The 25,603-nt window shown below is 52.8% G+C and overlaps 9 protein-coding genes across 9 annotated transcripts; 6 read left to right on the top strand and 3 right to left on the bottom strand.

Moving 5' to 3' along the window:
* Nucleotides 1-394: 394 nt before the first annotated feature.
* Nucleotides 395-2,514, top strand: TRIREDRAFT_121133 (aspartic peptidase A1). The gene is made up of 3 exons (XM_006964018.1): nt 395-1,360; nt 1,423-2,286; nt 2,343-2,514. Exons 1-3 carry the CDS (start codon nt 944-946, stop codon nt 2,418-2,420), a joined length of 1,359 nt encoding a protein of 452 aa, XP_006964080.1. The 5' UTR covers nt 395-943; the 3' UTR covers nt 2,421-2,514.
* Nucleotides 2,515-2,538: 24 nt separating this feature from the next.
* On the bottom strand, nt 2,539-4,577 carry TRIREDRAFT_59391 (glycoside hydrolase family 27; the record flags this gene model as incomplete). The annotated part of the gene is made up of 4 exons (XM_006964174.1): nt 2,539-3,364; nt 3,420-3,433; nt 3,493-3,677; nt 3,737-4,577. The coding sequence occupies 4 exons, from the start codon at nt 4,575-4,577 to the stop codon at nt 2,539-2,541; spliced, it is 1,866 nt and encodes a 621-aa protein (XP_006964236.1).
* A 1,709-nt stretch (nt 4,578-6,286) lies between these two features.
* TRIREDRAFT_59689 (glycoside hydrolase family 2) lies at nt 6,287-9,191 on the top strand (the record flags this gene model as incomplete). Its single annotated transcript, XM_006964019.1, has 3 exons — nt 6,287-6,543; nt 6,608-6,888; nt 6,946-9,191. 3 exons carry the CDS (start codon nt 6,287-6,289, stop codon nt 9,189-9,191), a joined length of 2,784 nt encoding a protein of 927 aa, XP_006964081.1.
* A 3,162-nt stretch (nt 9,192-12,353) lies between these two features.
* On the top strand, nt 12,354-14,256 carry TRIREDRAFT_105832 (uncharacterized protein; the record flags this gene model as incomplete). Its single annotated transcript, XM_006964020.1, has 3 exons — nt 12,354-13,243; nt 13,299-13,986; nt 14,053-14,256. The coding sequence occupies 3 exons, from the start codon at nt 12,354-12,356 to the stop codon at nt 14,254-14,256; spliced, it is 1,782 nt and encodes a 593-aa protein (XP_006964082.1).
* Nucleotides 14,257-16,070: 1,814 nt separating this feature from the next.
* Nucleotides 16,071-16,714, top strand: TRIREDRAFT_121135 (uncharacterized protein; the record flags this gene model as incomplete). Its single annotated transcript, XM_006964021.1, has 2 exons — nt 16,071-16,261; nt 16,342-16,714. 2 exons carry the CDS (start codon nt 16,073-16,075, stop codon nt 16,468-16,470), a joined length of 318 nt encoding a protein of 105 aa, XP_006964083.1. The 3' UTR covers nt 16,471-16,714.
* Nucleotides 16,715-17,573: 859 nt separating this feature from the next.
* TRIREDRAFT_105834 (fungal specific transcription factor domain-containing protein) lies at nt 17,574-19,869 on the top strand (the record flags this gene model as incomplete). Its single annotated transcript, XM_006964022.1, has 5 exons — nt 17,574-17,677; nt 17,745-17,781; nt 17,986-18,356; nt 18,417-18,854; nt 18,918-19,869. Exons 3-5 carry the CDS (start codon nt 18,115-18,117, stop codon nt 19,867-19,869), a joined length of 1,632 nt encoding a protein of 543 aa, XP_006964084.1. The 5' UTR covers nt 17,574-17,677; nt 17,745-17,781; nt 17,986-18,114.
* A 125-nt stretch (nt 19,870-19,994) lies between these two features.
* On the bottom strand, nt 19,995-21,024 carry TRIREDRAFT_59746 (oxaloacetase-like protein; the record flags this gene model as incomplete). The annotated part of the gene is made up of 2 exons (XM_006964175.1): nt 19,995-20,759; nt 20,845-21,024. 2 exons carry the CDS (start codon nt 21,022-21,024, stop codon nt 19,995-19,997), a joined length of 945 nt encoding a protein of 314 aa, XP_006964237.1.
* Nucleotides 21,025-21,699: 675 nt separating this feature from the next.
* On the top strand, nt 21,700-23,369 carry TRIREDRAFT_59190 (uncharacterized protein; the record flags this gene model as incomplete). Its single annotated transcript, XM_006964023.1, has 5 exons — nt 21,700-21,866; nt 21,923-22,006; nt 22,066-22,249; nt 22,316-22,708; nt 22,773-23,369. The coding sequence occupies 5 exons, from the start codon at nt 21,700-21,702 to the stop codon at nt 23,367-23,369; spliced, it is 1,425 nt and encodes a 474-aa protein (XP_006964085.1).
* Nucleotides 23,370-23,879: 510 nt separating this feature from the next.
* TRIREDRAFT_59351 (1-aminocyclopropane-1-carboxylate synthase) lies at nt 23,880-25,430 on the bottom strand (the record flags this gene model as incomplete). The annotated part of the gene is made up of 6 exons (XM_006964176.1): nt 23,880-24,144; nt 24,195-24,359; nt 24,433-24,515; nt 24,572-24,707; nt 24,759-25,283; nt 25,345-25,430. The coding sequence occupies 6 exons, from the start codon at nt 25,428-25,430 to the stop codon at nt 23,880-23,882; spliced, it is 1,260 nt and encodes a 419-aa protein (XP_006964238.1).
* Nucleotides 25,431-25,603: the final 173 nt, after the last annotated feature.

Raw genomic sequence — 25,603 nt, forward strand, 5'->3', positions numbered from 1 at the left:
TGCATCTCCCCCGATCTCCACTTCCGGCCTCGATTGTGGTCTATCTGCTGAAACGACGATGACGGCAGCCGTTGATGCAGCGCGAATGGGACACGCTGGCCGCTGGGAATAGCGTCATGTCCGCGACGGCGATGCAGACCAACTTGGCCAATGCCAGCATCAAGGCTGAAAAACTGAAACCCAAGAAGACATCATCGGCTTCTATTATTATCATGCTCCATCGACAAGAAATTCGCCTCTGGAATGCCGTATCGTATCACTTCGTCCATAGGTAGGTAAGAAGGTAGGCAGGCAGCCAGGCCGGATAAAGTCCACGGCCCGGCCCTCGAGGCCACCCAAAATCCACGCACCAACTCGGCACTCGGCACGCATCGTCTCCGCACGCACTTCATGCAGCCCCTCGACTCCAGAAACCTCGAGGCCTCTCCAATCATGAGATGCAGCTACAAGCTGCTCTCTGTTGTTTTTCCTGCTTCTGCAGCTTTTTCACAGTATCGGTTCCCTCTGCATAGCTTTGCATCTGCCATTCCAGGGGTTGTGCCAGGATCTTGCGGACGACAGCTGCTGCGCATTGCCTGTGTAGCGTCACACTGACGGAAGAGGCAAACCCGTGCATCATTCAACCTGCTGTGAGACACACGCGTCAGCTGTCAAGGGACACACGATCGATGTTACAGCGACACGCGCGTTGAGTATCATCATATGGCTGATAACTGGTTGATATTGTGACGATCTGATATACGCAGACATTCTTTGAAACGACGGTGGAATCAAGACAGGCCTACGTAAACCTGCCCTCACTGCTGTGTATAAATCGGCCTCAACTCCTCCCACTATTCCCGGGAACAGAATCCCAAACTCCATCAACCAATTCCCACACAGACTCAACAACCAGCCTCAACCCCATCAAAACAGACAGGCAGACACACAGCTCCCGTCCAAAATGGAAGCCATCCTCCAGGCCCAGGCAAAGTTCAGGCTCGACCGCGGCCTCCAGAAAATCACCGCCGTGCGCAACAAGAACTACAAGCGTCACGGCCCCAAGTCCTACGTCTACCTCCTCAACCGCTTTGGCTTCGAGCCCACCAAGCCCGGCCCTTACTTCCAGCAGCACCGCATCCACCAGCGCGGCCTCGCCCACCCAGACTTCAAGGCCGCCGTCGGCGGGAGAGTCACGAGGCAGAAGGTGCTCGCCAAGAAGGTCAAGGAGGATGGGACGGTCGATGCGGGCGGCAGTAAGACGGGAGAGGTCGATGCTGAGGACCAGCAGAATGACTCTGAATACCTTTGCGAGGTGACCATCGGAACTCCTGGGCAGAAGCTTATGCTCGACTTTGACACCGGCTCATCCGATCTCTGGGTAAGACGCCCCGTCTCCGCAATACCACAACTGAAGTGACTGACATGACATTGCGTCCACAGGTCTTCTCTACAGAACTGAGCAAGCATCTTCAAGAAAACCACGCCATCTTCGACCCCAAAAAGTCGTCCACGTTCAAGCCCCTAAAGGACCAGACATGGCAAATCTCCTACGGCGACGGCAGCTCCGCCTCGGGCACCTGCGGCTCCGACACCGTCACCCTCGGCGGTCTCTCCATCAAGAACCAGACCATTGAACTCGCCTCCAAGCTCGCGCCCCAGTTCGCCCAGGGCACCGGCGATGGCCTCCTCGGTCTCGCCTGGCCGCAGATCAACACCGTCCAGACGGACGGCCGCCCGACGCCCGCCAACACGCCCGTCGCCAACATGATCCAGCAGGACGATATCCCCAGCGACGCCCAGCTCTTTACCGCCGCCTTCTACAGCGAGCGCGACGAAAACGCAGAGTCTTTCTACACCTTTGGCTACATCGACCAGGACCTCGTGTCCGCCTCGGGCCAGGAGATTGCCTGGACGGATGTCGACAACTCGCAGGGCTTCTGGATGTTCCCTTCCACTAAGACTACCATCAACGGCAAGGACATTTCTCAGGAGGGTAACACCGCCATTGCCGACACTGGAACCACCCTCGCTCTGGTCTCCGACGAGGTCTGCGAGGCGCTGTACAAGGCCATCCCTGGCGCCAAGTACGACGATAACCAGCAGGGCTACGTCTTCCCCATCAACACCGATGCTTCGAGTCTGCCCGAGCTCAAGGTCTCGGTTGGAAACACGCAGTTTGTCATCCAGCCCGAGGACCTGGCTTTTGCTCCTGCGGACGACAGCAACTGGTACGGCGGTGTTCAGTCGAGGGGAAGCAACCCCTTTGACATTCTGGGTGACGTATTCCTCAAGTCGGTCTATGCGGTAAGTAACGCCCAATCATCAAAGTACACTATTGCATGCATGCTAACGTATGTCAGATCTTTGATCAGGGCAACCAGCGATTCGGCGCAGTCCCCAAGATCCAGGCAAAGCAGAACCTGCAGCCCCCCCAGTAAACACCCCAACTCGTCTTATGCCTTCTCGTACCTTTAGCTCAATAGCGAATGTGGAATGCCCCGTCAATTTAATGAACTGCTATATAATAAACCCAATTCTATCCGCGACCCATTCCGCTTAGACCTTGGTCAAGTGAAGCAGCTGGGACTCTCCCTCCGTTAAGTAGGCCGTATAGTAGTTTTTGACGCGAGTAGAGTTGCCCGACCACACATCGGTAAATTTCCACTCTGAGCAGCTAAGACCAAGAGTGGCCAGGGACACAGTAACAGTCTGTCGTCCGTAAAGATGCGTGTTGAAGCCGCCGGAGCCCTGGTCTGGTCCGTAGTTGGCAATCAGAACGTACGCCTCCTTTCCATTGTCACTCGGCCCGGCGATCCACGACTGCAGCTGTTGGGCCAGATTGTTGCCGGTTCGAGGGTTCCGCGGCTGCATGGGATACTTGGCAAAGAAGTTGGCGGCAGTCGTGGACTGGGGGCTCGTCAGCAGCTTGTAGCCGAGCGCGTCCGTCTGGGTCAAGTCGTTGCCCAGGATCAGGTTGGCGCCAGCACCAAGCCAGTGGTTCATGACAGTGGTTCGCATCGTGTCGTTGACGCCCGTCAGCTTCTCGGCGTTGGCGGCAAACAGGTTGTCCATGTCCGGGTAGATGGTCAGGGGCACGTTGCGCTGAAGCTGGAGGCTAATGTATTGCCGGTAATTCTCAATGGCGCGCTGAGCAACCTGCCAGGCCAAAAAGGTCTCGTGCCCGTAGTTGTTGATGTCCTGGTCGGTACGCATAGACTCGGCCAGGCGGCTCCACACGGGCAGCCAGGTCTCGTTGCGACAGAGTTTCCACGAGATGTTCAGGCGGATGTCACGCCCCGACTTGGCAATGGCCTTCTGGTAGGCGACAACGGCGTCGGAGTTCTGACAGCCCAGCATGGCGCCATTCTGTGGGGAACCAGGGCTGTTGAATGATGTTAGTCTTATTCAATCCTTGAGCACAAGGCATATTGACTCACGTAATATAGTCCAGCTGTTTTATTCTTGTCAGCTGAAGCTCCCTCATATAGCCGTGATTGCATCTCAACTGACCTTGATCATGTCAACGCCCCACGAAGCCCACAGAGCCACAACAGAATCGTGCCACTGCTGGACACCTTCCTTGTTGTAGTCAAACTGGCACAGAATCTGGTCAAAGTTGCCGTTGAACGTGTCTCCAACCTTGATGTCGGTGCCCAAAATCGTCGAGTTGGCAGCTTGGCATGGGACTCCCGGTGCTGCAAGAGTCAGAATGGGAGAGAGGGATGAAGGGGCAAATAGGAATGGCAAGACTCACTGATATATAGGCCGAGCTTAAGACCCTTCTTATGCAGCCAGGGACCAAGCTGGGGCATGTTGAAGCGCGTCGAGTTGTAGATGATGCGGCCATGATCATCGACCGTATCAAACGACTGCCAGCCGGAGTCAAGACTGCACATATCGTAACCAGCAGCCTTGAACTTGGAGTTTGCCAAGACTCCGCATTGAGTCTCCACGAACTTTTGCGTATAATACAGGCCGGACTGACCAGCGAAGGAGGGAATGAGCGTGGAGCCGTTGGTCAGAGCCTGGGCTCCGTACGTGTTCCAGCCTCGCGCCGACTTCGTGAAGCCATTGGTCGTTTTGGCCATCTTGAGCACCCTTAGCGGGCCACCGCCGGGCTTGGGCTGAGGATAGCAGTCGGGCAGGGTGGAGTCCCGGTCTTGCAGACAATAGGGGGCAGGCCGCGTCTTGATGGCGCCGTTTCCGGCCTCACCGGTGTAGCAGCTGCCGCTGGTCCACAGCCAGTACCACTGGTTGTCACTCCAACCCCATGTTCCGCTGGTTGAGCCGCTCAGGAGGCAAAGGTCGACCATGCTCTTGAAGGAGACGCTCACATCGCTGTTTTGGGCTGAGCCGACAGCTCCCGTATTGGCCTGCTGCTGCATGCTGATGTTGTCGCCACTGCAGTCAACCAGTGACGGATCGGCCGACAGCTTGGTTATGCAGTTCTGGATGTCGGTGTAACACTTGTTCGTGAAGTAAACGGAGCCCGGTTCGTACGAGGCATCGGCACAGTGAACCGTGCCTGTATTAGTGCCAAGGACGGGCTGCAGCAGCGCCGACACCGCCAGGGAGAAGGCAACAGCCGATGCCATGATGATGGTGAGAAGACCTTGTGCCGTAAAACCTCGACTAATCCTGTCGTCTGAGCTCCTTATCAGACTTCAAGCCTCCCGAGCGACGAGAAGACAAACGCTTTATACACGCCGCCCTCTCCACCTTGCCGCCGTACGTCGTATGGCTTCTCGGAATTTGGCGAGATTCTCGCGGCAAAGCACGGAGAAAGCTGCAAAAGACTAGTGGACGGAGCAGAGTAAATAGTCTCGTTCGAGTCGACCCGGAACTTTGCAAGGCCTGGTCAGCTCTCCACAACCGCAGCTTTCAACGACCCAGCACATGCAGTTGAGGTTGTTTGTCTCTCCACTTGCTTCGTGCTGGTGGAGGTGACCCCGGCTCGTGCCATGACAGAGAGACTCTTACCTACCTAGTGTCAGCGGATATAATATCGCCATTTGGCAAGGGGGCTTATGATTGACTTCCGGAGACGGCTCATATCTGTTTCCAGCCCTCAAGTCCATCCGAAAGAAGCTCCATTGGCCATTACTGCGAGAGTTTAGTTCGCATGCTCTGGCTGGACACGCTTTGCTGCCCTGGAGCTACTGCCGAGCAAACCCTCGTCAACTCGTATCAACGTCTTGTCCGCCTTTCCTGTTTGTCGTCTTCCCCGCGTTCAACCTTCCTAATGGAGAATTGGTTCAGCCTACCCCTCAGGAATCCATCTAGCATCAGTAATCTCCCCCATGCATTCCCCGCGATTTCATTACCCCATGATCTGCCCCGCTGGATGAACCGTGAGCGTCATTCTTTCTGCTCTCCCATGAGATCGGAGCCCGAGGTAGAATATCGTGGTAGTAACATGGCAGAGCCCATAGGCAGGTGGTTTTATTCCAACTCAGACCCCTGGCTTTGAATAGCATTCTCGAGTGGTCTTACTCGTCGATGACAAGCTGGTGCTAGCCGACACCTCTCTAGCTAGCCTGTCATGTTCTCCACACAAGCTTCCCCCCACGAAAGTTCACAAAGGGCCAAGTTGGTCTGGGGGAAGCCGATGAAAAGTGGACTCATCATTTCGGAAAAGCTCAGGGCGATGATGAGGCACGGCTATTCACCATGGAAATGCTAGAGCCTAGCGGCTCCAGTCGTAATCGCAGACAATATCATCGTGCTCGAGCATAAAAGCAAGCTTTGTTGTTTTCCGTGTCCCCAAGACTTCGTCAATATAACCATAATCATAAAGTGTGGAGGCCGGGGCTAGTGCATGTATGCTTATGCCAACATCGTAAATCCTCTTCGGCTTGGCCATCTGTCATCGGCTCCGGTAGTAGCCTGCCCAGGGGTTGAGATTGGGACACCCTCAAGGCGGAGAGATAATCGGTATCAGAGAAGCACCAAGAGAGCTCGTGGTTGCGTATCTTTGTGTATTGCTCTGTGTTCCAGCCTGTTGTCGATCTCTGATTACTGATACGGAAACTGTACTGTGCCAAGTTGAGAGTTGAGGCGAGGCGAGAGAGCATGAAGAGATGACCCCCAAGGCATGTTGGTGGTACGTTGACTGTACGTTGCTGTTATTTGACGGAAACTGTGCCCTGTCTGGTCGTTGTTTATCCGCCTGGGAGTCGGCTTGGTCGTATATAGACTTGGCGAGGTGCTGTCATTGTTGAAGTATGATGGTTCCAGAACCAAGGCAGTTGCAGATGGACCACCTCTCGTGGTGAAAGAGTCCAATTACAAGATACTGAGCACAATGGGGCGGTTCTTAGCAGCGCTCTGGCTTGCGGCGAGCTGCGTCACCGCGCAGAGTATATTCAATCTCAGCGATGTTTCGTGGACGGTCAGCAACGGCGTCAACGCCACCGTGCCCGGCAAGCTTCCCTCGTATGCCCACATAGACCTGCTGGCTGCTGGCGTCATTGACGATCCCATATATGGCTTCAACGAGTGGAACCAGTTCTGGGTCCAGCGAATGAACTGGACATACACGTCCGGGCCGATCAAGGGACTGTAAGTGGTTGTGTGGCGGCTGGGCGGCAGTTTTGAGCCTCAAAGCTAACAAGAAACGCATTAGTAAGTCTGGAGAAGAGTTGACTTCATGGCTCGTATTCGAGGGTCTCGACACCTTTTGTGAGATCAAGCTCTGCGGCCAGAAAGTCGGCGACACCAAGAACCAGTTCCGCAAATACACCTTTGATGTCTCTGACATCCTGCCCAAGTGCAAGGGCGATCCTGTCCTCAGCTTGAATTTCGGGTCCGCGAGCAAGATTGTGCTCGACATTTCCCAGCGGGGCGATCTGTGTACGTTGATCTCCATGCCTGTGTCGTGTGAAAGTCTCTCCGCTTACATGTTTTGTCGATGTTCAGCCACTGTCAATTCTGCCAATGGCTACGGCGGACAGGAGTTTCAAGGCCGAGTCTATATGCGAAAGCAGGAGAGCGACTTCGGCTGGGACTGGGGCCCGCAGTTTGCTCCAGCTGGTCCATGGCGCCCGGCGTACATTGTGCAAAAGGGCAAGACGGATCCCGTGTACATCACGAACACGGCCATCGACATCTATCGCCAAGGTCAAATGCCCAATCTGTCGCCCGATCAGTCCAAGCCTTGGGTCTTCAATGCTAGTATCGATTACATCGGTACCTTGCCCAAAGGCTCACAGTTCCACGTCAAGATCGTCGACAGCAAGGGCCACACGCTCAAGGAGGCCAACCTGGTCGGCATCACCCAGAGTGACGGTACTATCACCGGCAGCACCGCCATCAACACCAAGGTTGACCTGTGGTGGCCCTCCGGCTACGGAGAGCAGCCATTGTACACCGCGACGCTGTCTCTCATCAGTGCAGGAGTCTCCAAGCATGCCACCGTCACCAAGCGCGTCGGCTTTCGAACCATTGTCCTCAACCTCAATGCCATCACTGAGGCAGACAAAGCCAAGGGCGTCGCTCCGGGAGCCAGCTGGAAATTCGAGATCAACGGCCACGAGATGTATGCCAAGGGCTCCAACTTTGTCCCTCCCGACGTCTTCTGGCCCCGTGTGAACCAGACCAAGATCAAGGAGACGTTCGAGCTCGCCATCAACTCCCATTTTAACATGATGCGAATCTGGGCCTCCGGAGCCTATCTGCCTGACTGGGCGTATGACCTGGCCGACGAGATGGGTTTGCTGCTTTGGTCCGAATTCCAATTCTCCGTCGCCTACTTCCCTGCCACGCCCGACTTCCTGGCTGAGTATGAAGCCGAGGCCTACTACAACACCCGCCGTGTGAACCACCACCCCAGTTTGGCTCTGTGGGCTGGAGGCAACGAGCTCGAGTACCTCATCTATGGCTGGTGGCTCAATCCCCGGAATAACACCCAGCTGGAGGACTATGAGACCATCTTCCAACAGCACCTTGCCAAGTGTGTGTACGCCAACACCCACTCCATCAGCTATATCCCCTCTTCCACCTACCACGGATACACTTCGCTTGACTTCAACTCCGTCAGTCCTCAGACCTCGCGATATGACTACATGGAGAGCCCCGATGCAATCTACCATGACACCGACTTCTATAACTATGACGGTAGCATCGCATTCCAGTACAGCGGCTACCCAGTTGGTCGTTTCGCCGACGAGTTTGGCTTCCCCTCTATGCCGTCCGTCTACTCCTGGAGGGATGCCATTCCTGAAAGCGAGTTCAACTTTGACTCGTCATATGTCCGCCACCACAACCGTCATCTGAGCGGCGGCAGCGACTTTTTCTCGTCCTCCGCCAACGGCATAAACCAGTTTACCGACAGCATTAAGCTGTGGTACCCCTTGCCCCAACTGGAGGATCCCGTGGCCAACTTCACCGCCTGGACGTGGACCTCGCAGGTTTTCCAGGCCGACTACTATCAGGCCCAAATTGCGTTTTACCGACGCGGATCTGGTCTTCCCAACAGACAGATGGGCTCTTTGTACTGGCAGTTCAACGACATCTGGGTCGGCCCGACCTGGTCCAGTACGGAGCACAACTTGCGCCAAAAGGTGGCCTACTATGCGGCCAAGGACATCTTCAATCCCGTCATTGTCTGGCCGTTTTACGACGAGGCCACCGATGTCCTGGAGGTGTGGGTTGTTTCGGATCTGTGGGAGAAAGTTTCCGGAACTGCCACCTTCCAGTGGGTCGACTGGAAGGGCAATGCGCTGGATGTTGGTCCTCCTGTCCACGTGAAGCCTGCTCGCGATGGATCGTTCAAGGTCAACTTCGACGTGCAGCCCATCAATGCCACCCGGCTGGTCACATATCCTGCCTTGTCAACCTTTTTCGCCTGCAAGAACCCGTTGTCGAATGCGCTACTCTCAATTTCCGTCAAGGCCGGTGAATATACCCACTCCAAGTTCTTTCACCCTCAAAGCCTCCGATTGAGCAGCATTGCCGACCCAGGCCTGGCCATGACCAAGTCGCTTCGAGGAAAGACGGCCCAGTTCAAGATCACCGCCACCAAGGGTGTTGCGGCATGGGTGTGGGTCGACTACCCCTCCACTGTGAGGGGATACTTTGACCAGAACGGCTTCTGGCTTCACAAGGGCGAGAGCCGTACCATTACTTTCATCGTCTGGGACGACTGGTCCAGTGGTGCATGGATCAATGATGTTGTTCTCAGATCCATATATGACAATGTGGACAAGTAGTTATATGATATCCAGCTGTTTAAAATTGAAAGGGCGTTGTTGATCACTAGCTATGAGCCAATGCTGGTGGTATCCAGTACGAGTGTGCGTGATTCTGGAGCTGCCGCCGTGTAGGTTCGGGTCGTATCGATCTGTGCATAGTAGCCCGTCCGGCATCTCAGACATCGTGAGATTTCAGGGTGAAATTCCTCCCTGTATGTTGCACGTACGTTAGCAGCAACCCCTCAGTCTAACGAACCATGACGAGAGACGATGGGCAGTAACACAGAGAATCAGACTGATGGACTGTGGGCATTGTATGCATTGGCTTTCTAGAATCGACCGACCGATGCAAATTCGCCGGTTCGTCGATCGATTTGTAACCTCTAGGTGAGGTGTCGAGAATGACCGCAGACGAGGGGCTCGAGGATATTCGAACCATCAAATGGAGGACGCAGTAGCAAAGCCTCTGACTAAACGTTGTGTATCTGTCGTGTTCACCGTCAAGTCCGGACAGGCAGTTCTGACGAGTAGCTCCATTACTCTGTTCAAGGTATTCGACTTTGAGAATGAGATTGACGAGGGCATTCCTCGCTGGAGAGGTAGATCATCACATCGTTGCGCTAAATGTATCATTGTCAGTAACAAAAATTCCCAAGGCCGACATAGTAAAGGGTTGATGCATCGACGGCATTGGGAAAAGTATCCGTGACCTGTAAGTTTGAATCTACGTACCGTTGGCCCTCATCATCCTCAATGAACCTGTACACCTAGTAATTGGAGGGGCGAGAAGCGCACTCAGCCGCAGGTCGGACAGGACTGTCCGGAGATGCGACCTAAAGAGCCCAAGGAAACTGCTGAGACATCTCATTTGATCGACAATTCTGAAAGATGAATTGACGTGAGAGGCTCGAGAAAACGACGAGAAAGCTAGAAATGCGGTAGATGACTCAGTAGTTGCGATTCAAACCGCGGAGAATGGTTAGGAGGGCAATCTGGTGGGAGTATGACGAGAAATAGGCCCCCTATGCAAGCCTTTCTTAAGACATTCTGTTGACTGCCGTACCATTCGTGCAAAGCAAAGAAGGTTAGTACAGGGGCACCTGCGTACCAAAGCGCAGAGAAGGCCATCAGAATTGGCGACTTTTCTCCAAAATGCTTCCATGCCTCCAAGGACGAAGTCACGGCGTATACAAGTAGAAACGTTTTGGATTCGACCTAGCACTAGAGAATTAATCGAGAACGTAATTCCAAGAGTGATTCCAAGATATTTTACTGCCCAAGTCACAAGCTAGAAGATCTTTGGAGCCAATGTCGACGACAACTTTCGAAGGAGACGAGCCGTTGAAAGACGAAGAACGGCAGTATCTGGGCATGAACAGGTCAGGAATATGCCTCCTTCGCTTCCGTCGTATTTGTCCTCCTTCGCTTCCGTCGTATTTGTTCCCTCTCGCTTCCGTCGTATCTGTCTGTAAATGGCCAAAGATCATCCGCAGCATCTGCATTCTGAGAGCTTCTCTAGAGACCTTGCCGGCTCAACCCATGGCGTAGGGAGGAGAGGAAAGGGGCGCGCTACACCAAGGGGGAGTCGAACAAACGAAAAGGTCAACGGCACAGTAAGAGTGAATTCTCTCTCGATAAATTGAGCACATTTCCGTATTTGATGACTTGACGAATGGAAGAGAGCTTTTTGACGTGCTATGCAGGAGGGGTGTGGAAGAGAGGGGAAGATGTTGTGCAGGAAGGAACAAGAGGGCAGGAGATGTGGTGACTTGGAGATTATGTAAGCAAGAAACCTGGCTATGTCCGGCATCACACCACAGAAGCTGCGAGGCACAAGGAATGAGCATTCCCACGCCTGTCTCAAATTGAGTTCTTCTTCCCGGCGGTGCCTCAGCGGGAGCTCTCCTATTCAGGCTTGCTACGCCTCCATACCATCGTGTGTACTGGTTTGGAGAGGAGGAATGCTTCATTTTGAACAACACAATCCAAGGAGCGACCAAAGGCATCAAGTAATTAGAGATCCAGTCCGGTTGTTCAAGTTGGTCAAAAGTAGGGATTGTATTGAGAGGAACCGGAACACCAAGACTCTCTGGTGTCATGCGTTGATCTCGCGAGAGGATCTGCGGAAGTTGTCACGGAAAAATTAGCTCGAGCGAGGCAGCCAGGCGGCATCAAGGCTTGAGAATGCTTCCTAATGCTAAGCGCAATTGACTGCTGATTATCTCGAAGAGTGCAGTGTGCGATGGCTTGCCACTCAAAGATGGGCCACACATACCAAAAGGGGCCAAAGAGTGTCAGTTGACGAGCAACGGGCCTTGGGACAATGTAGAGCGGCACCAAAGAGCCTTCAGAGTTCTCAATCCTCAAGTAGAAATGCTATCTGACCAGGTGCTACCTATGGAAGCAGAGTGCGTGCAGCGAATGCTTTATCAATCATTAAAATACTTTAACGAGAGCTCACCACGGAAAGCCACTGATATAAGCTGAAGGGAAGGCAGTCTGAACAGCGATAACAAGAAGAATAAGTTGGCAGCGTAATATTGACAGCCAGATATCTATTCCACACTACAGATGCTGTCGCTTGACAAGAAGTTAGTCAAAACAGGGTAGTCGTGGAACGGAGACGAGGATTTGCAATTGGGCTTATGACGTCATTGCGTGAGCCATCAGACGTTGCATGGAGCGTGATGTTTGATCTTGGTTGATCGACAGATAAGATAAGCACCCGCACATTTTCGCGGGGCACTCGATGCGCAATATCGATAGCCGATAACGATAACACTTTGACGTTATCGGACTCTGTACTCACAGGTACTTTTGCTCCCATGATCGGTTGTGTCCTCATTTTGTACGCGTCCCGACAGAATTTGCATACATGCAGCGGATGTAAGTATCCTTTAACCTTCTTCTTCGTACCTGACCTTGTGATGATCTGCTGCGAGTGATTTCGTATCTTGCGAGTCATGGACAAATTGGTGAGGCGGGGCATCGTACCTGGTGGGGTATTAGATCTGCTAAATGTTTTCGTGCTATCTTGTTAGGACATCAAATTCTTCCGAGTGTCTCATCGCTGCGCTTTTTCCACGACTTCGCCGAACTCCTGCGGAAATCACCGAGCCGTCGCTCACTTGAGCAAACGAAGCCGAGTCACACGCTTCCAGCTCTCTCTCGACGTTCAAGATGAGCCCGAAACCCGTCATCGGCCTTTTGGGAGGCGGCCAGCTGGGCCGGATGCTGTGCCAGGCCGCGGCTCCCCTCGATGTCGAAATCGCCATCCTCGACGCCGAGAATGCCCCCGCGAAGCAGGTCAACCACAACAACCGCAACATCAATGGCTCGTACAAAGACGCGGAGAAGATCAAGGAGCTGGCCTCCCACTGCAGCGTCCTCAGCGTCGAGACCGAGCACGTGGACACGACGGTGCTGGAAGAGATTGCGACGACTACAAAGGTGGCCGTGTGCCCGTCATGGAAGACGATTCGACTGATCCAGGACAAGTACGAGCAGAAGGCCTACCTGGCCAGCAAGGGAATTCCCGTCGCTGAGTCGGTGGCTATTGAGGGATCTGGCGATGCCATGCTCGCCTCTCTCAAAGCCGTGTCTGCCAAATTCGGCTATCCCTGGATGCTCAAGGCCAGGAAGGACTCTTACGACGGCCGAGGGAACATGAAGATCTCTGGCGAAGCCGACCTCGAACATGCTGTCGCCGAGTTTGGCAAGTTTAGCTGCTATGCTGAAAAGTTTGTCCCGTTCCAATGCGAGCTGTCTGTCCTCGTGATTCGCACGGAAGACGACGACGGCCAGACCAAGCGCCTGCTGCCGTATCCCGCCGTCGAGACGGTACATGAAGACAACATTTGCTCACGAGTCTACCTGCCTCCTCGGACCACTCCTGCTTCTGCCTGCGAGCAGGCACAGAAGGTCGCCGGCGACGTCGTCGACAAGCTTTGGGGAAGAGGCATCTTCGCTGTTGAGATGTTTGTCACCCAGGACAACCAGATCCTCGTCAACGAGATTGCCCCGCGACCGCACAACTCTGGTCATCTGTTCATTGAAGCGGTTCCATACATGTACGTATTCACCCGTTGCCCTGTTGGTTACTGCTCTAACAAGGCTGTATATTAGGTCACAGTACAAGGCACAGCTCACCTCGATCCTCGACCAGACTCTCCCGCCCAAAATTGAGCCGTACGTTGCTTCGAGTATCATGATCAACATTCTCGGAGGCGCCAATCCCGACTCCCACCTCCCGCTTGTCGAGAAAGCCAAGTCCATGTACGGAGACAAGATGGCTGTTTACGTCCACCTTTATGGCAAAGAGTCCAAGCCCAGCCGAAAGATTGGACACATCACAGTTACTGGCTTGGTGGCCAGCATAGCGGAGCTCGAAGAGTTTGCGAAACCGCTGGTGGACATGGCCAGCGACATCAGACAGGAGAGGCTACAATCGCGCACCAAGGCATTGCGGCCAGACCAGGCGGTTTCCAAGCCCGCTCAGGCGCCGCTGGTCCTTGTTACAATGGGCTCGGACTCAGACCTTCCTGTGCTTAAGGCTGGCATCGACATCCTGAACCAGTTTGGCGTGCCCTGGGAAGTTGACATCACATCGGCGCATCGCACGCCGGCCAAGATGGCTGATGTCGCCACGAAAGCCGCTGCTCGCGGCATCAAGGTCATCATCGCCGCAGCTGGAGGAGCAGCTCATTTGCCTGGAATGGTGTCGGCCTACACGCCGCTCCCCGTCATTGGCGTTCCCGTCAAGGCCACACACCTCGATGGTGTCGATTCTCTCTACTCGATTGTTCAGATGCCGGTAAGTGCACATAAACTTTTTGGATCCCTTTCCTCTTCCTTGTACGTGAAGCTGACGAGCGTATAGCGCGGTGTACCGACAGCCACGGTTGGCATCAACAACTCGACCAATGCAGCCCTCCTCGCAATCAGATGCCTCGGCGCCTTTATTCCCGAATACCTCGAGAAAATGAAGGCGTATCAGCTGGACAACGAGAAGCAAGTGGAAGAGAAGGCGAACCGACTGCGGGAGATGAACGTCGAGGCCTACCTTGCGCAAATGAAGAAATGAGGGAGTCTTGATCTGACGCTGCGAGCCAGCTGGCCTAACCTCGATATTCTAGGCTGTCCGTGAAGGGCGATCATGCACCAAAACCAATTCCTGCGTGCATAGCTTAAAATCGCATTCGGAGGCTTTGCGGATCGAACCATCGACTCCCAGCAATTGTATGCTTTGGCCGCTGACACCACGCCTCAACATGCAACATTCGTTGTGGCATTATTTCGAATTCACGAATATCTACAGTGTCTAATATATATCTCATCTTTATGAAATATACAACCCACTTAATGCCTCACGAGGCTCCTCATTAGATAGGGCGGTGGCAAATCTGTAAAGCAGGCGAGACCACGCAACCAAGACATGATCCGGTGTCCTTTCCCTGTGGTTGATGAGTTTCAAATCGTGAGCATATGGCAGCGAACTGTGCTCTCCAGGCGCCCGAGTGGAAGACATGCCTCTGCTCTTATATAGGCCAATCCAAAGTTTTTGAGCAACAAGACTTTTGGCGTATAACACTGGCAGTTGAACGCCCGGGGGTTAGGAGTCTTCGCACTGACCACTCGACAACTACCTAGGATAGTCAATCGGCTGACTATCCCCCGTCCTGATCATATGAATCTACTATCCCACTCTTCTTAGCCCTCAGAAGTCCCGCCGAAGCGCTCTCTGGGGGACCTCAGAGACTCCTTCTGTTTGTGTGACTAAGCTATTGGCTACAAGGCAGACCATCATGCTCGCCTGCGCCGTTGTCGAAACCTCGTCCTTGCTCGAGCAGCCTGTTAATGGCCTCTTCGCCACCGGATTGATTGTGGCAACTGGAAGGGCCTCAGATTGTGAACGAAAGCCACGCGATTGTGTTAAGTGGCCCCAGCACAGCCTCTGTTCACAGGCTGTCCTTGCGGCATGACGACTTTCACACTACATGGCTACAACCACCACCAAACGATCCGTGCGGACGAGACTACACAGACAATAGCGGACACTTACATCAGTCACTACCGTTCGATATTATTCCAAAATCGTCTTTGCGTACGGCATTGCTAAAATGCCTCATCGACCAGATAACAGACGATAACTAACCCCACGATCGTGAAATAGGCCTCCGAGCTGCTGGGCAGAAGAACACTTGCCCGCTGCACTACCTAGAATGACAGCATAGAAGAATGGACAATCTGTAAGGCCAGGGGGTTATAGATCAGATGGGCAGAGGCAATATCAGGCATCTGTATTCAGACTGAAACTTGGTGATATTGGAGGAAGAGAATCCCGTCGCATGTAGGTATGTAGACACTTGAGCATCGAAATCCGGGGTGATTCCCCAGGTGCCCGGGGCCCCGCGACTCAGTGATTTGAGCCAGTGCACGTTTGGTACGATACGGTGAGGAACAAGGATCATCGACATAGACCGGATAGAATCGTCAGTCGATTTTCCACCTTCCCCCAGTCTCAAGGTACAATAAACTCCACCACTGAAATGACATCTGGATTACATGCAACAACGGCTAGTCCTAACTATAGACCGAGCTCGTCAACTATGATAACGAGTCCAACCAACACTCTTACTTCGCAGACGCTCAAACCACCGTACAATCCCTTCACAGGCCCTCCACGTCTAGAACCAAGATCGAACCCGGTTTCTACCTATCTACAATTCAACGCCCTGACTGACGCAAATGATACTCTCTGTTGACCTTCACTCGTTTCCATTGGCCTATAAATCCATGGCTCTCCCTCCGCTCCTCTCGAATGCCCCTTTGCCCTCATCACCAACAACGACAACTTGACAACAACCACCACAACCACACAACCAAATCAATCTCCCAAGATGCAACTGTCTGCTCTTCTCGTTCTTCTTCCCCTGGCTGCTGCCCTTCCTGCGAGCTCAGTCGACAAAAGAGAGAAGTTCGCCGCGTGCAAGTCAGCTCGAGACGTTTGCCTGAACAAGTGCAAGCCCTCGTTCAACGTCCTTCTCTACCCATACTGCTCAGCCAGCTGCAACTCCAGGTACCTCTGGGTAAGTCGACAAAGCATTCCGCCCATCCCACTACCTCACCCAACGGCATGTCTTTTCAGTCAGACTGACACCATGAGCAGTGCAAGAATGATGATCCAGTGCCTGAACCTACAACCCTCATACCTTCTGGCCCTATCCCTACATCCATACCATACCTTAACATTCCGTTTCCCGTTGACAACGGAAGAACCCCCCCTTTCAAGGAGTAAACGCGAGATCTCCGGGAAAGGACTCCTACTACACACTGACGTTCATTCTTCGCCGAATAACACACATCTGTCGTGGCTTGGGCGTTGACGAGACGGTCGAGATGGTCCAGAGTATACCTCATCGCTCAGGGAACGATATATCACCTTTTGTTCCCATTTGAATTTACCAGTAAAGCAGATAGATATACAGATGGCTTAGAATTTCGACGTTATTAGATATTGTAAAATTGCTTCCTTCATCCTCATCATTTGTTTGCGTTGTTGTTTCCGGCTTTATTACATTCAATGGCTGGAACTGGCCAGTCCGAGTATTAGTTTATTTGGCAACATGATGTCTGCTCTCTGTCTCTTTCAGAGATCAAAAGATAAGAAACATTCAAAATTTCTAAAAATTCCCAATGTTAAGAGAAGTGACATCAGAGAGACATCCATACCCGGTCGATCACAGCCCGAAAAGCATCTTTGAACTCACTTCCGAGAGGCGAAGTCACCACAGTAGACTCGACAGACAACAATGGGACTAACATATTAGCTTCCATTATTGAATCGTAATTCAAGCACCAGAGGTCATCAAATCATAGAGGCCGTTTGCATCATGACTTTTGTTTTGATGTCGTAGCAATGAAACTGCTTTCTGTGGTTGACGTTTTATTCTTGCTCGCTTACTGCCCTCGTAAGAGCAAGACTGGGCTTTGTCTTGGTAACGCTATTTCAGCCGCTTCCATGTTCTCAATTACCACTTGAACACTTGAATTGGAGTCCGCAGATTCAGAAGTCAAGAAGCTACCTAGTCGGTATCCAAGAAAGTAAAGCATCTCACAGGAATAAAATGGCCAATTATAGGGTAGCCAATAAGGTCAAGTGTGCTAGAGTTGAATGGCAGGAGCAACGTGGGGTCACGTGCCGTCCAGCGACCTTGAGCCATCCCAGGTATCCGCCTGCCCGAACTCAGCAATAATCCATGAATGCTTATTTTCCTCTGTCAATCTCCAGGAAGCAAGAAATCTCATCGATCCTCTCACGGAGTTCTGGAAAAAAACGCTCTTCAGGCGCGGGCGTGTGCCGAGTCGGGCTGCCGAATGCCTGCCAAATGTCTTCTCAACATGAAGTCGCGCCCACTGTTCCCACAGCCCGAGCTGAGCCACGAAACGGCGAGCCAACCAAGCAGTCGAGACGCAGAGCCTGCAATGAGTGCAAGCAGCAGAAAGTATTGCTAGCATCGAATTTTCATTATATCTCGCGCACAAATTGGGCTTACACGCTTGATACTGCAGCTTCGATGTGACCTGGTCGCCAATGACGGCGCCCCCAGTACGTGCTCACGGTGCCAGAGGCTCAGTCTTTCATGCAAAGTAGACACCGATTTCCGCAGGACGCGGAAGAGAAGGCAAGTAGCTCTGCATGAACAACGTTCCCTGTCCCAAGATGAAGGTGGCTGTCTGACATCCAAAATTCTCATTTCTAGGAAGTCTTTTGAGCTAGAAAATGAAGTCCGAGAGCTCAGACGACAACTAGCCACTCGCGAAGCCAGCAATGCTGTGCTCGAGTGGCCCGTTCTACCTCCAGCAGCTCCCTGTTCGTGCATCGAGCCCTTTCAACAGAGAAATCAGCGTCTCCTGCTTGCCCGAAAGTGAAAAAGCTAACATGCTCATCTACTTGGTGCTTCTAGCCGAGGCGCGTGTCAGCGAGGTTGCCCTGTCATCGGTATCTGGCGCGTCTAGGCCATCACCAGATCCAAGAGAAAGCTCTCGTCTCCCGGGTCTTACCACGCAGCCTGTCATTGACCAACCACAGGAGCCGCGCAAATCAATCATCACGATTCCAAGGGCCAGGAAGCTGGGCAATGTGGAACTTACCGTCGAAGAGATTGACGAGCTGTATCTCATGTGAGCAGATAAAGGAGGGTAGCATCTTCTCGAGATGGAAGAAGCTGACACCACACCCAGTTACATACTTCACTATCACCCGTATCTACCGTTCCTAGATTCGGCCACTTCGCTTCACGAGTACTATGAATCTTGCGAGCTGCTGTTCTGGTCCGTCATTGCTGTCGCCGCCCGGAGGCTCCAGAGCCATCCTACGCTGCTGGCCAAGCTCGCGAGAAGTGTCACTGACCTTTTGTGGAAAACCCTCCGTTCCATTCCATATTCACTTCGCGTAGTGCAGAGTCTGGTGATCATCTGCACTTGGCCTTTCCCGACGAGCAGCAGCACTGCGGATCCAACTTATATGCTGGCGGGCATGATGGTGCAGATGGGAACGCAAATGGGGCTGCACCGCGCGCTCAACGCAGAGGATTTTGTCAAGGTTCCTCTCCATCTCAGCGTGTATGAGTACTCGGAATGGGTCAAGACCTGGGAAGCTTGTAATATTGTCGCACAAAGGTAAGGTCGCTGTTTTTCGAGAGCACGTCTTTATATTGCTATTGAGCTGCACATGTCTTACAGTCTTTCTCATAGTGTAAGTGTCGGATGCGGTCTGCCAGCTACGATCCAAATGCACGACTGGTCCCTCACGGTTGCGCCAGAGTCAATGTCGTCACCTCACGACATCTCTCTGAGATGGCATCTTCGCATCGAGCAGTTCAGATACAGAGTGTCTCAAGCGCTGACGTCCAACGCCCTCGACCCTGCCGGATTCATGTCAGCACGTGAGCGGCTGTCGCTGTATAAACTCCTCAACGCGTCCCTTGTCGACTTGGAGCGCGAGGCCATCAATATGACGCGTAATAACGGATTTGCCCCCTCTCAAGACAGCCAGTTACTGGATGCTAATGATAGCGCAGCCGTAACTCGTTACTATCTCGCCGCCGCCCGCCTTCATCTCCACTCATTCTACCTCTTTGACGACTCCAGTGTCGATGGATACGCCGACCGCATCATCGTGTTATACCACACTGCTTATTCCCTCATTGAGCAGTGTCTCGAGATGGATAATCAGGAGATTGGACTGTTTCACTACTGCCCATTCTTCTGTTACCAAGTGTTTGTCTCTGCGGCTTTCATTATCCTAAAGGTGATGATGAATGGGTATTTCGAAAAGCTTCTGGATGTCGAAGCGGGCAAGAGACTGCTTGACGCTGCCATATCTTCACTTCGAAAGATGTCAGTTGCGAACAATGATCTTCCCGGCCGCCTCAGCGACGTCATTGGATTCTTCTGCTCTCTACCAGATCCTCGAGTAATCAGCGGCGAATCCATCGACGACCTGCGCTTGCGTGTGCGAAACCGCCTTAGCATGAGCATTGTTTACGACTCGCTTTGGGAATGGCGGAAGCATTTCCAATCGGATGGAGACGGCCACAATGAAGGCTCTGAAGAAACACAAGATAAGTTGATGACAGTTGGTCGCAAATTGCACTCATTTCCCACTAACGCCGAACGCACAGCCGCTATTTAGTTCCGAAGACATGCAAGATGCTATGATGTTTGATCATTTGAGTAGCCTTGCAGACGGATTCAACTTGGGATGGCCAGGATAAAGCTCGCAATGATTTTCGACACTATTCATGACTCAGTCTAGTATTACACCCTTTCGTACAGCTGCCCTCCAGCTGCCACATCCACCGCAGTCGCCTCCTTCAAGCCTACCACCGTGAACAGCTTCTTGGGGGTAAAAGTCGGATCTATCCCCGTGGCGCCCGTCTCCTTCAGTCGCAAGTATGTGCTGCGAATAGCATCATATGCTGGAGCAAGAGCTGCGAAGGGGAAAATCATGATCCTGAAGCCCAGCTCTTTCGCTTCGGCCACAGTCCAGGATGGTGTAGCTCCGTTTTCGACCATGTTCAAGAGAACGGGGGTTGGCGCAAGCGACCGGCACACCTCTCGGGCCTCTTCCTTGGTGGTGACGCCCTCGAGGAACGCAACATCAGCACCGGCAGCGACTGCAGCCTTGAGCCTACGGATGGCCTCCTCGAAGCCATCGGTCTGCAGGGCATCTGTCCGGGCAATGATGACAATGTCAGACCCTAGCCTGTCCCGAGCGGCAGCGGCAGCACTGATGCGCTGCCGAAATACGTCAACGCTGACAACCTCTTTGCCTCCGAGGTGCCCGCAGCGCTTGGTCTGGATCTGGTCCTCAATGTGCAGACCGGCGACACCACTGCGATGGTACTGCGCCACCGTGCGAGCAACCATGTTGGGGCCGCCGTAGCCCGTGTCAGCGTCAGCAATCAGAGGGACGCGCGGGTCCAGGTTGGCAATCATTTCGGCATGCTCTCTCATGTCGTTGAGGGAGGCGAAGCCCAGATCTGGCTGTCCCAGCTTGGAAGCACATGTTCCGGCGCCAGTCTATGCGCCGCATTAACGTCATGAAACAAGCACAAACAAGGCATGATCACAGCTTCGCCCAGCTACAGCTTGAGGGGGTGCTTACCATGTAGAGGCCATCAAATCCAACTTCCAGCGCAATCCGCGCGCTGAATCCATCATAAACACCGGGCATGACGATCAATTCGTCGCTTTCCTTGAGCATCTTTCGAAGCCGGGATGCAGCGGGAATGGGACTGCCGGCGTGTCCATTCTGCCCGTTTGCATCTCCGTTTGTGTAAGTCATGTTTGGCGAATTGGCGAGGTTGGCGGAGGCGAGGTGGTGAGTCGGTAAGGTCCTAACTGCTATTTCTGAAAAGAATCGTTGTTGAATCCTGCTGATCTCTTGTCTCAGAGTTGTAATGTGTACAGTTATATATATGTCTAGCGTCAGAATGATCATCAGATCTACAGTTCAGCATTGAGGAGCAATCGCTCGCCGGACGGATGGCCGAACCGGCGTTTGCTCTCCGATCGGCCAGTTCGCAACGCCGATCGGCGTTTCTTTCGGTGAGCGCCAGACAACGGTTCGCCCCCCTATTTCATCACCAGCGCTAGACCCCAGGAATTTCTTCGATTTCAGGGCCGAAGAAAGTTTAATGTCTGGGGTAATTTCTGGGGTCCCCACGTCGAAGGTCTGCCGGTCCGGGGCTGGACCTTGCCTTGTTTGCTCTTCATCTTGTTCGTGTAGGACTGGACGTGTATATATTGCCCACGATGCATCGAGTGTTTCATGCTTGACTCCTGATGACCCTTCTCGGTCCCGGCGCCTCTCATAGATACGGTTTATCCTGTCGATGCGGCTACCTTCATCACAATTTACTCAACTCGAGACTCAACCATGAGCTCAAACACAGTCTCCAAGGGTGACTTGACAACTCCCGTCAAGGACAATGCCCCCGATCACGAGCACTTGGAGACGATGCCTGACATCAACACCGAAAAGGGCCAGCTTTCTCAAGAGGAACTCGTTGAAACAACGGAATGGCGAGCCCGCGAACGGAGACTGGTCCGTAAACTTGACATGACCCTGCTGCCTGTGGTATGGGTTCTATACTTGTTCAACTACCTCGACCGAAACAACATCTCGTATGTTCCTTACATGAGCCAACGATGCTCTACTATGTGCTAACGGAGCGTCATAGTCAAGCTAGGCTGAACTCCTTTGAGAAGGACCTCGGATTAAAGAACGACGACTTCAATACTGCTGTATCCATCCTGAATGTTGGGTCAGTCCGTGCTCGAGTTCCTTCCTACTCTGATCGTAATGAGTCTAATCCGGAGACAGATATATGCTTGCCCAGCTCCCCTCCAACATGCTCATCACCCGCATCAGGCCTAGCATTTATCTTCCTACCTGTGTCGCTATCTGGTCATGCGTGTCAGCCTCCACAGCAGCAGTAACAAGTTATGGAGGCCTGGTTACAGTTCGGTTCTTTCTCGGAATCGTTGAAGCTCCTTTCTTCCCCGGTGTGAGTTATGACTGAATGCCTCTAGAAAGACGAAAAAGAGACGTGCTGACCTCTGCTTACCGACAGGCCTTCTATCTCTTATCCTGCTGGTACACAAGGAAAGAACTAGCTCTACGCACTGCCGTCTTGTACTCTGGCCTTGTTCTAGCAACCGCGTTCTCGGGCTTGATTGCGGCCGGTGTCTTCTCAGGTCTTGATGGAGCCAGAGACATCGCAGGCTGGCAGTGGCTCTTCATCATCGACGGCGCGGGCAGTTTCCTTGCCGCCTTGGTCGCCTTCTTCCTTCTGCCTGACTACATAGAGTCCAAGACTGGAAGCGGCAAATGGCTCTTCACAAAGGAAGAGCGCGAGCTGGCTGCAAAGAGAATGGCTCTTGATCGTGTGTCCCTCCCAGAGGCTGACCGGTCTGTTTGGTACGGCGTGCGCCTGGCCCTCAAAGATACCAGGACTTGGATATTTGTGAGTCACCTTTTTATCATACTTAACACATATATGTTGCATTGCTTACCTAGTGTGTCTTCAGGTGCTCCTCCTTTGCTCAAACCACACTGCCTACGGCTTCAACTACTTCTTCCCGACCATCGTCAGCGGCTTTCACATTGGCTCACAGACCATCACCCTCGTCCTCACGGCCCCTCCATACCTCTTTGGCGCCGCCGTATCGTTTGCAGTTGCTTACTCGAGCGACCGCCGCAACGAACGAAGCTACCACATCTCGATCCCAATGGCCGTTGCAGCTGTAGGCTTCATCATCTCCACGGCAACGCTCAACATTGGAGCGCGCTACTTTGCATCTTTCCTCTACTGCTCTGGCGCCTTTGCAGCCAACGCCATGGTATATTCGTGGGCTGCGAGTACTCTCAACCAGACGCCCGAGAAGAGGGCTGCTGCGACGGCCATCATCAATCTTCTTGCCCAGCTGGGTAATATTTGGAGCCCATATTTCTTCCGTCCACAAGATGAACCTCGGTATGCCCTTGCCATGATTCTGATGATGGTGTTTTCATTCATTAGTATTGGGTGCTCCTCGTTGCTTAAAGTCTTGCTTCGGAGAGAGAATGTCAAGCTGCTGAGAGAGGCAGAAGTCTCTGGACAGAGGGTCACATTATATACTCTGTAAAATCACGTACTCTAGCCCTGATTCATGCCTGTAAAACAATCTCTTTGAGGTAGCTCAGGTCCATTACTTGGAAGTCGAATTGGTCAAGCAACTTCTGGCGTGCCATGAGCGCAGAAGTTGGTGCCATGTATCACAATTTCAATGCGAGGTCTTACTTCGACTTCGAGTCGCCTCTCCTTCCTAGGCTGCTGTGCGACAATACGGATCCAAGGTCACCATTGACCTCAAGAAACAAGCCGCACCGTTCACCTTCAGATACCTTCGAGGGTAGTCAGGCGGGAGCCCCAAAGGCACAGATATCTCCCGCGTGGGCCTCTGTTACCTAGGTAGTGAGTCCAGATGAAGACCTCCTACCTTTGCGTACAATGGACGCCTGCATAAGATCAAGAGGAGCCAAGCACGAGACAGCAATTGATGGCATTGATCCCCACTTCCGAGGAAGCGACTTGGGGACCGACGATGAGAGAAGGGAAGAATGAGGGAAAGGAAACAAGTTTCACTCCAGACATTCTACCACTCTACGGCAGACTCATTAGTATTTAGGAGGCTTCTCATAATGGGGGCATGAACTGACCTCTGCATCCCCAGTTCAAGCTCGGCCTTGTCAACAGCGAAAGTGATGCGAAAGCAGCCTGGCCGCTCCGAGCGATATGCCTCTCCGGTTGCCAGCCATACTTTGTTCTGAATCATCTTCCACGCCAACTGTCGTTCTGCTTCGACTGAGTGCGAAGAGAGATATTTCGAAAGGTCAATCCAGATGAATGGTCCAGCATGACTGTGATAAGTCAGACACCTGCGCCACTCGTGACGATTGTGATGACCTACGCCGGTACATATGGGATGTTGTGCCGCTTCAGCAGCGCGATGCAGTGCTCGTACGCGGCAGACAATCTTTTGGCCAGGGTCTCGAGATATGTCTGGAGAAAGGCCTCATCCGTCAAAATGCCACACCATGCAGCGTCCGCCAAAGAGGATGGCCAAGCAAATTTTCTGCGTCATCATCAGATTTAGTGTTCATCACGAACTACTAGGTACTCAAGGGCAATGGCTATGAGCTGCTCACGATATCGCGCGCATGGATGCCTGCAAATCGGGATTATCTTGGGAGACGAAGGCCCCTAGTCTGATGCCATTGGAGCAGAAATCCTACAGCTGTATGGTGAGAAATGACATGAAGTAGTGCTTGGTTTAAACAGACTTACCTTGCTCATGCCGTACAAACAATGAACCATTGAGGGGTCGATGTGCTTTGTGATGTCTAGTGAGAGGACAGATGTGAAAGATGGGGGCGAGGGAAAGTCTGTGCTAGCAAAAATAGAATTGGCGTACACTTCGTCGCTGGCAGATGTCTGAGCACACTTGTCTCATATGTCTGGATCAAGGACATACCTGATGAAATGAATACTGTGTTTTGCGCACAGGTCCAGATACGCCTCAAGCACCTGAGTTTCATAGCATAATCCGAAAGGATTGTGAGGGTGACACAAAAGCAGCGCTCTCACCGGTGTCCCATTTCGCGCAGATTCAACCAAGGCATTCTCATAGCACTCGACAGCCTCCATCGACAAGGGATGAACAGACTTTGATCGGCGCTCAAAGTCGACGAGAACGGGTTTCACTCCCGCACGGCTCACGAGGTCGCTGATGAATCCTACATATGTCGGACGCCCAAGCAAAACTCCCTCTCCAGCCTCACAGAGGCTGAAGGCGAGACAGTCGATGATGGATGAGACGCCTGAAAGGACCGTGACGTGCTTCATCTCTACGGGTGTTCTGGGGCGAAATGCCGTTCTGTTCATGAAACTGGCGATGCTCTGCCTCAGCTGGTCGGAGCCAACTGACCCGTCGCCGTAAGTCAGGCATCGCTTGGTGATGGACAGATGAGAGTTGATGTGAGCTGCGATCTCATCGTGCCTGTTGCGAGATGATGAGTATTGAATTTCAATTTCGCGATTCGTTTCAGGACAGGTCTCACATGAGTCTGTTTTCTGCTACTCCGAGAGATATCATGCCCGATGGATTAGTATGAGCATCATAGGCATTGGATGAGCCCTTGGCCATGATGTTTTTGATGTCGTTAGGCTGGATGTTGGCGAGCGCTCTCCGTGACAGCATCTTGGCGACAGTAGTGACTTGCTGTTGCATTCCGACTGCCTTGACTTGTATGTGTAGAATGGTTTTACAAGTGTGACTCATGAACAACACTTCAGCTAACGGAGTATTGTTCATCAATC

This window comes from Trichoderma reesei (assembly GCF_000167675.1).
Source record: "Trichoderma reesei QM6a unplaced genomic scaffold TRIREscaffold_6, whole genome shotgun sequence".
Taxonomy (NCBI): Eukaryota; Fungi; Ascomycota; class Sordariomycetes; order Hypocreales; family Hypocreaceae; genus Trichoderma; species Trichoderma reesei.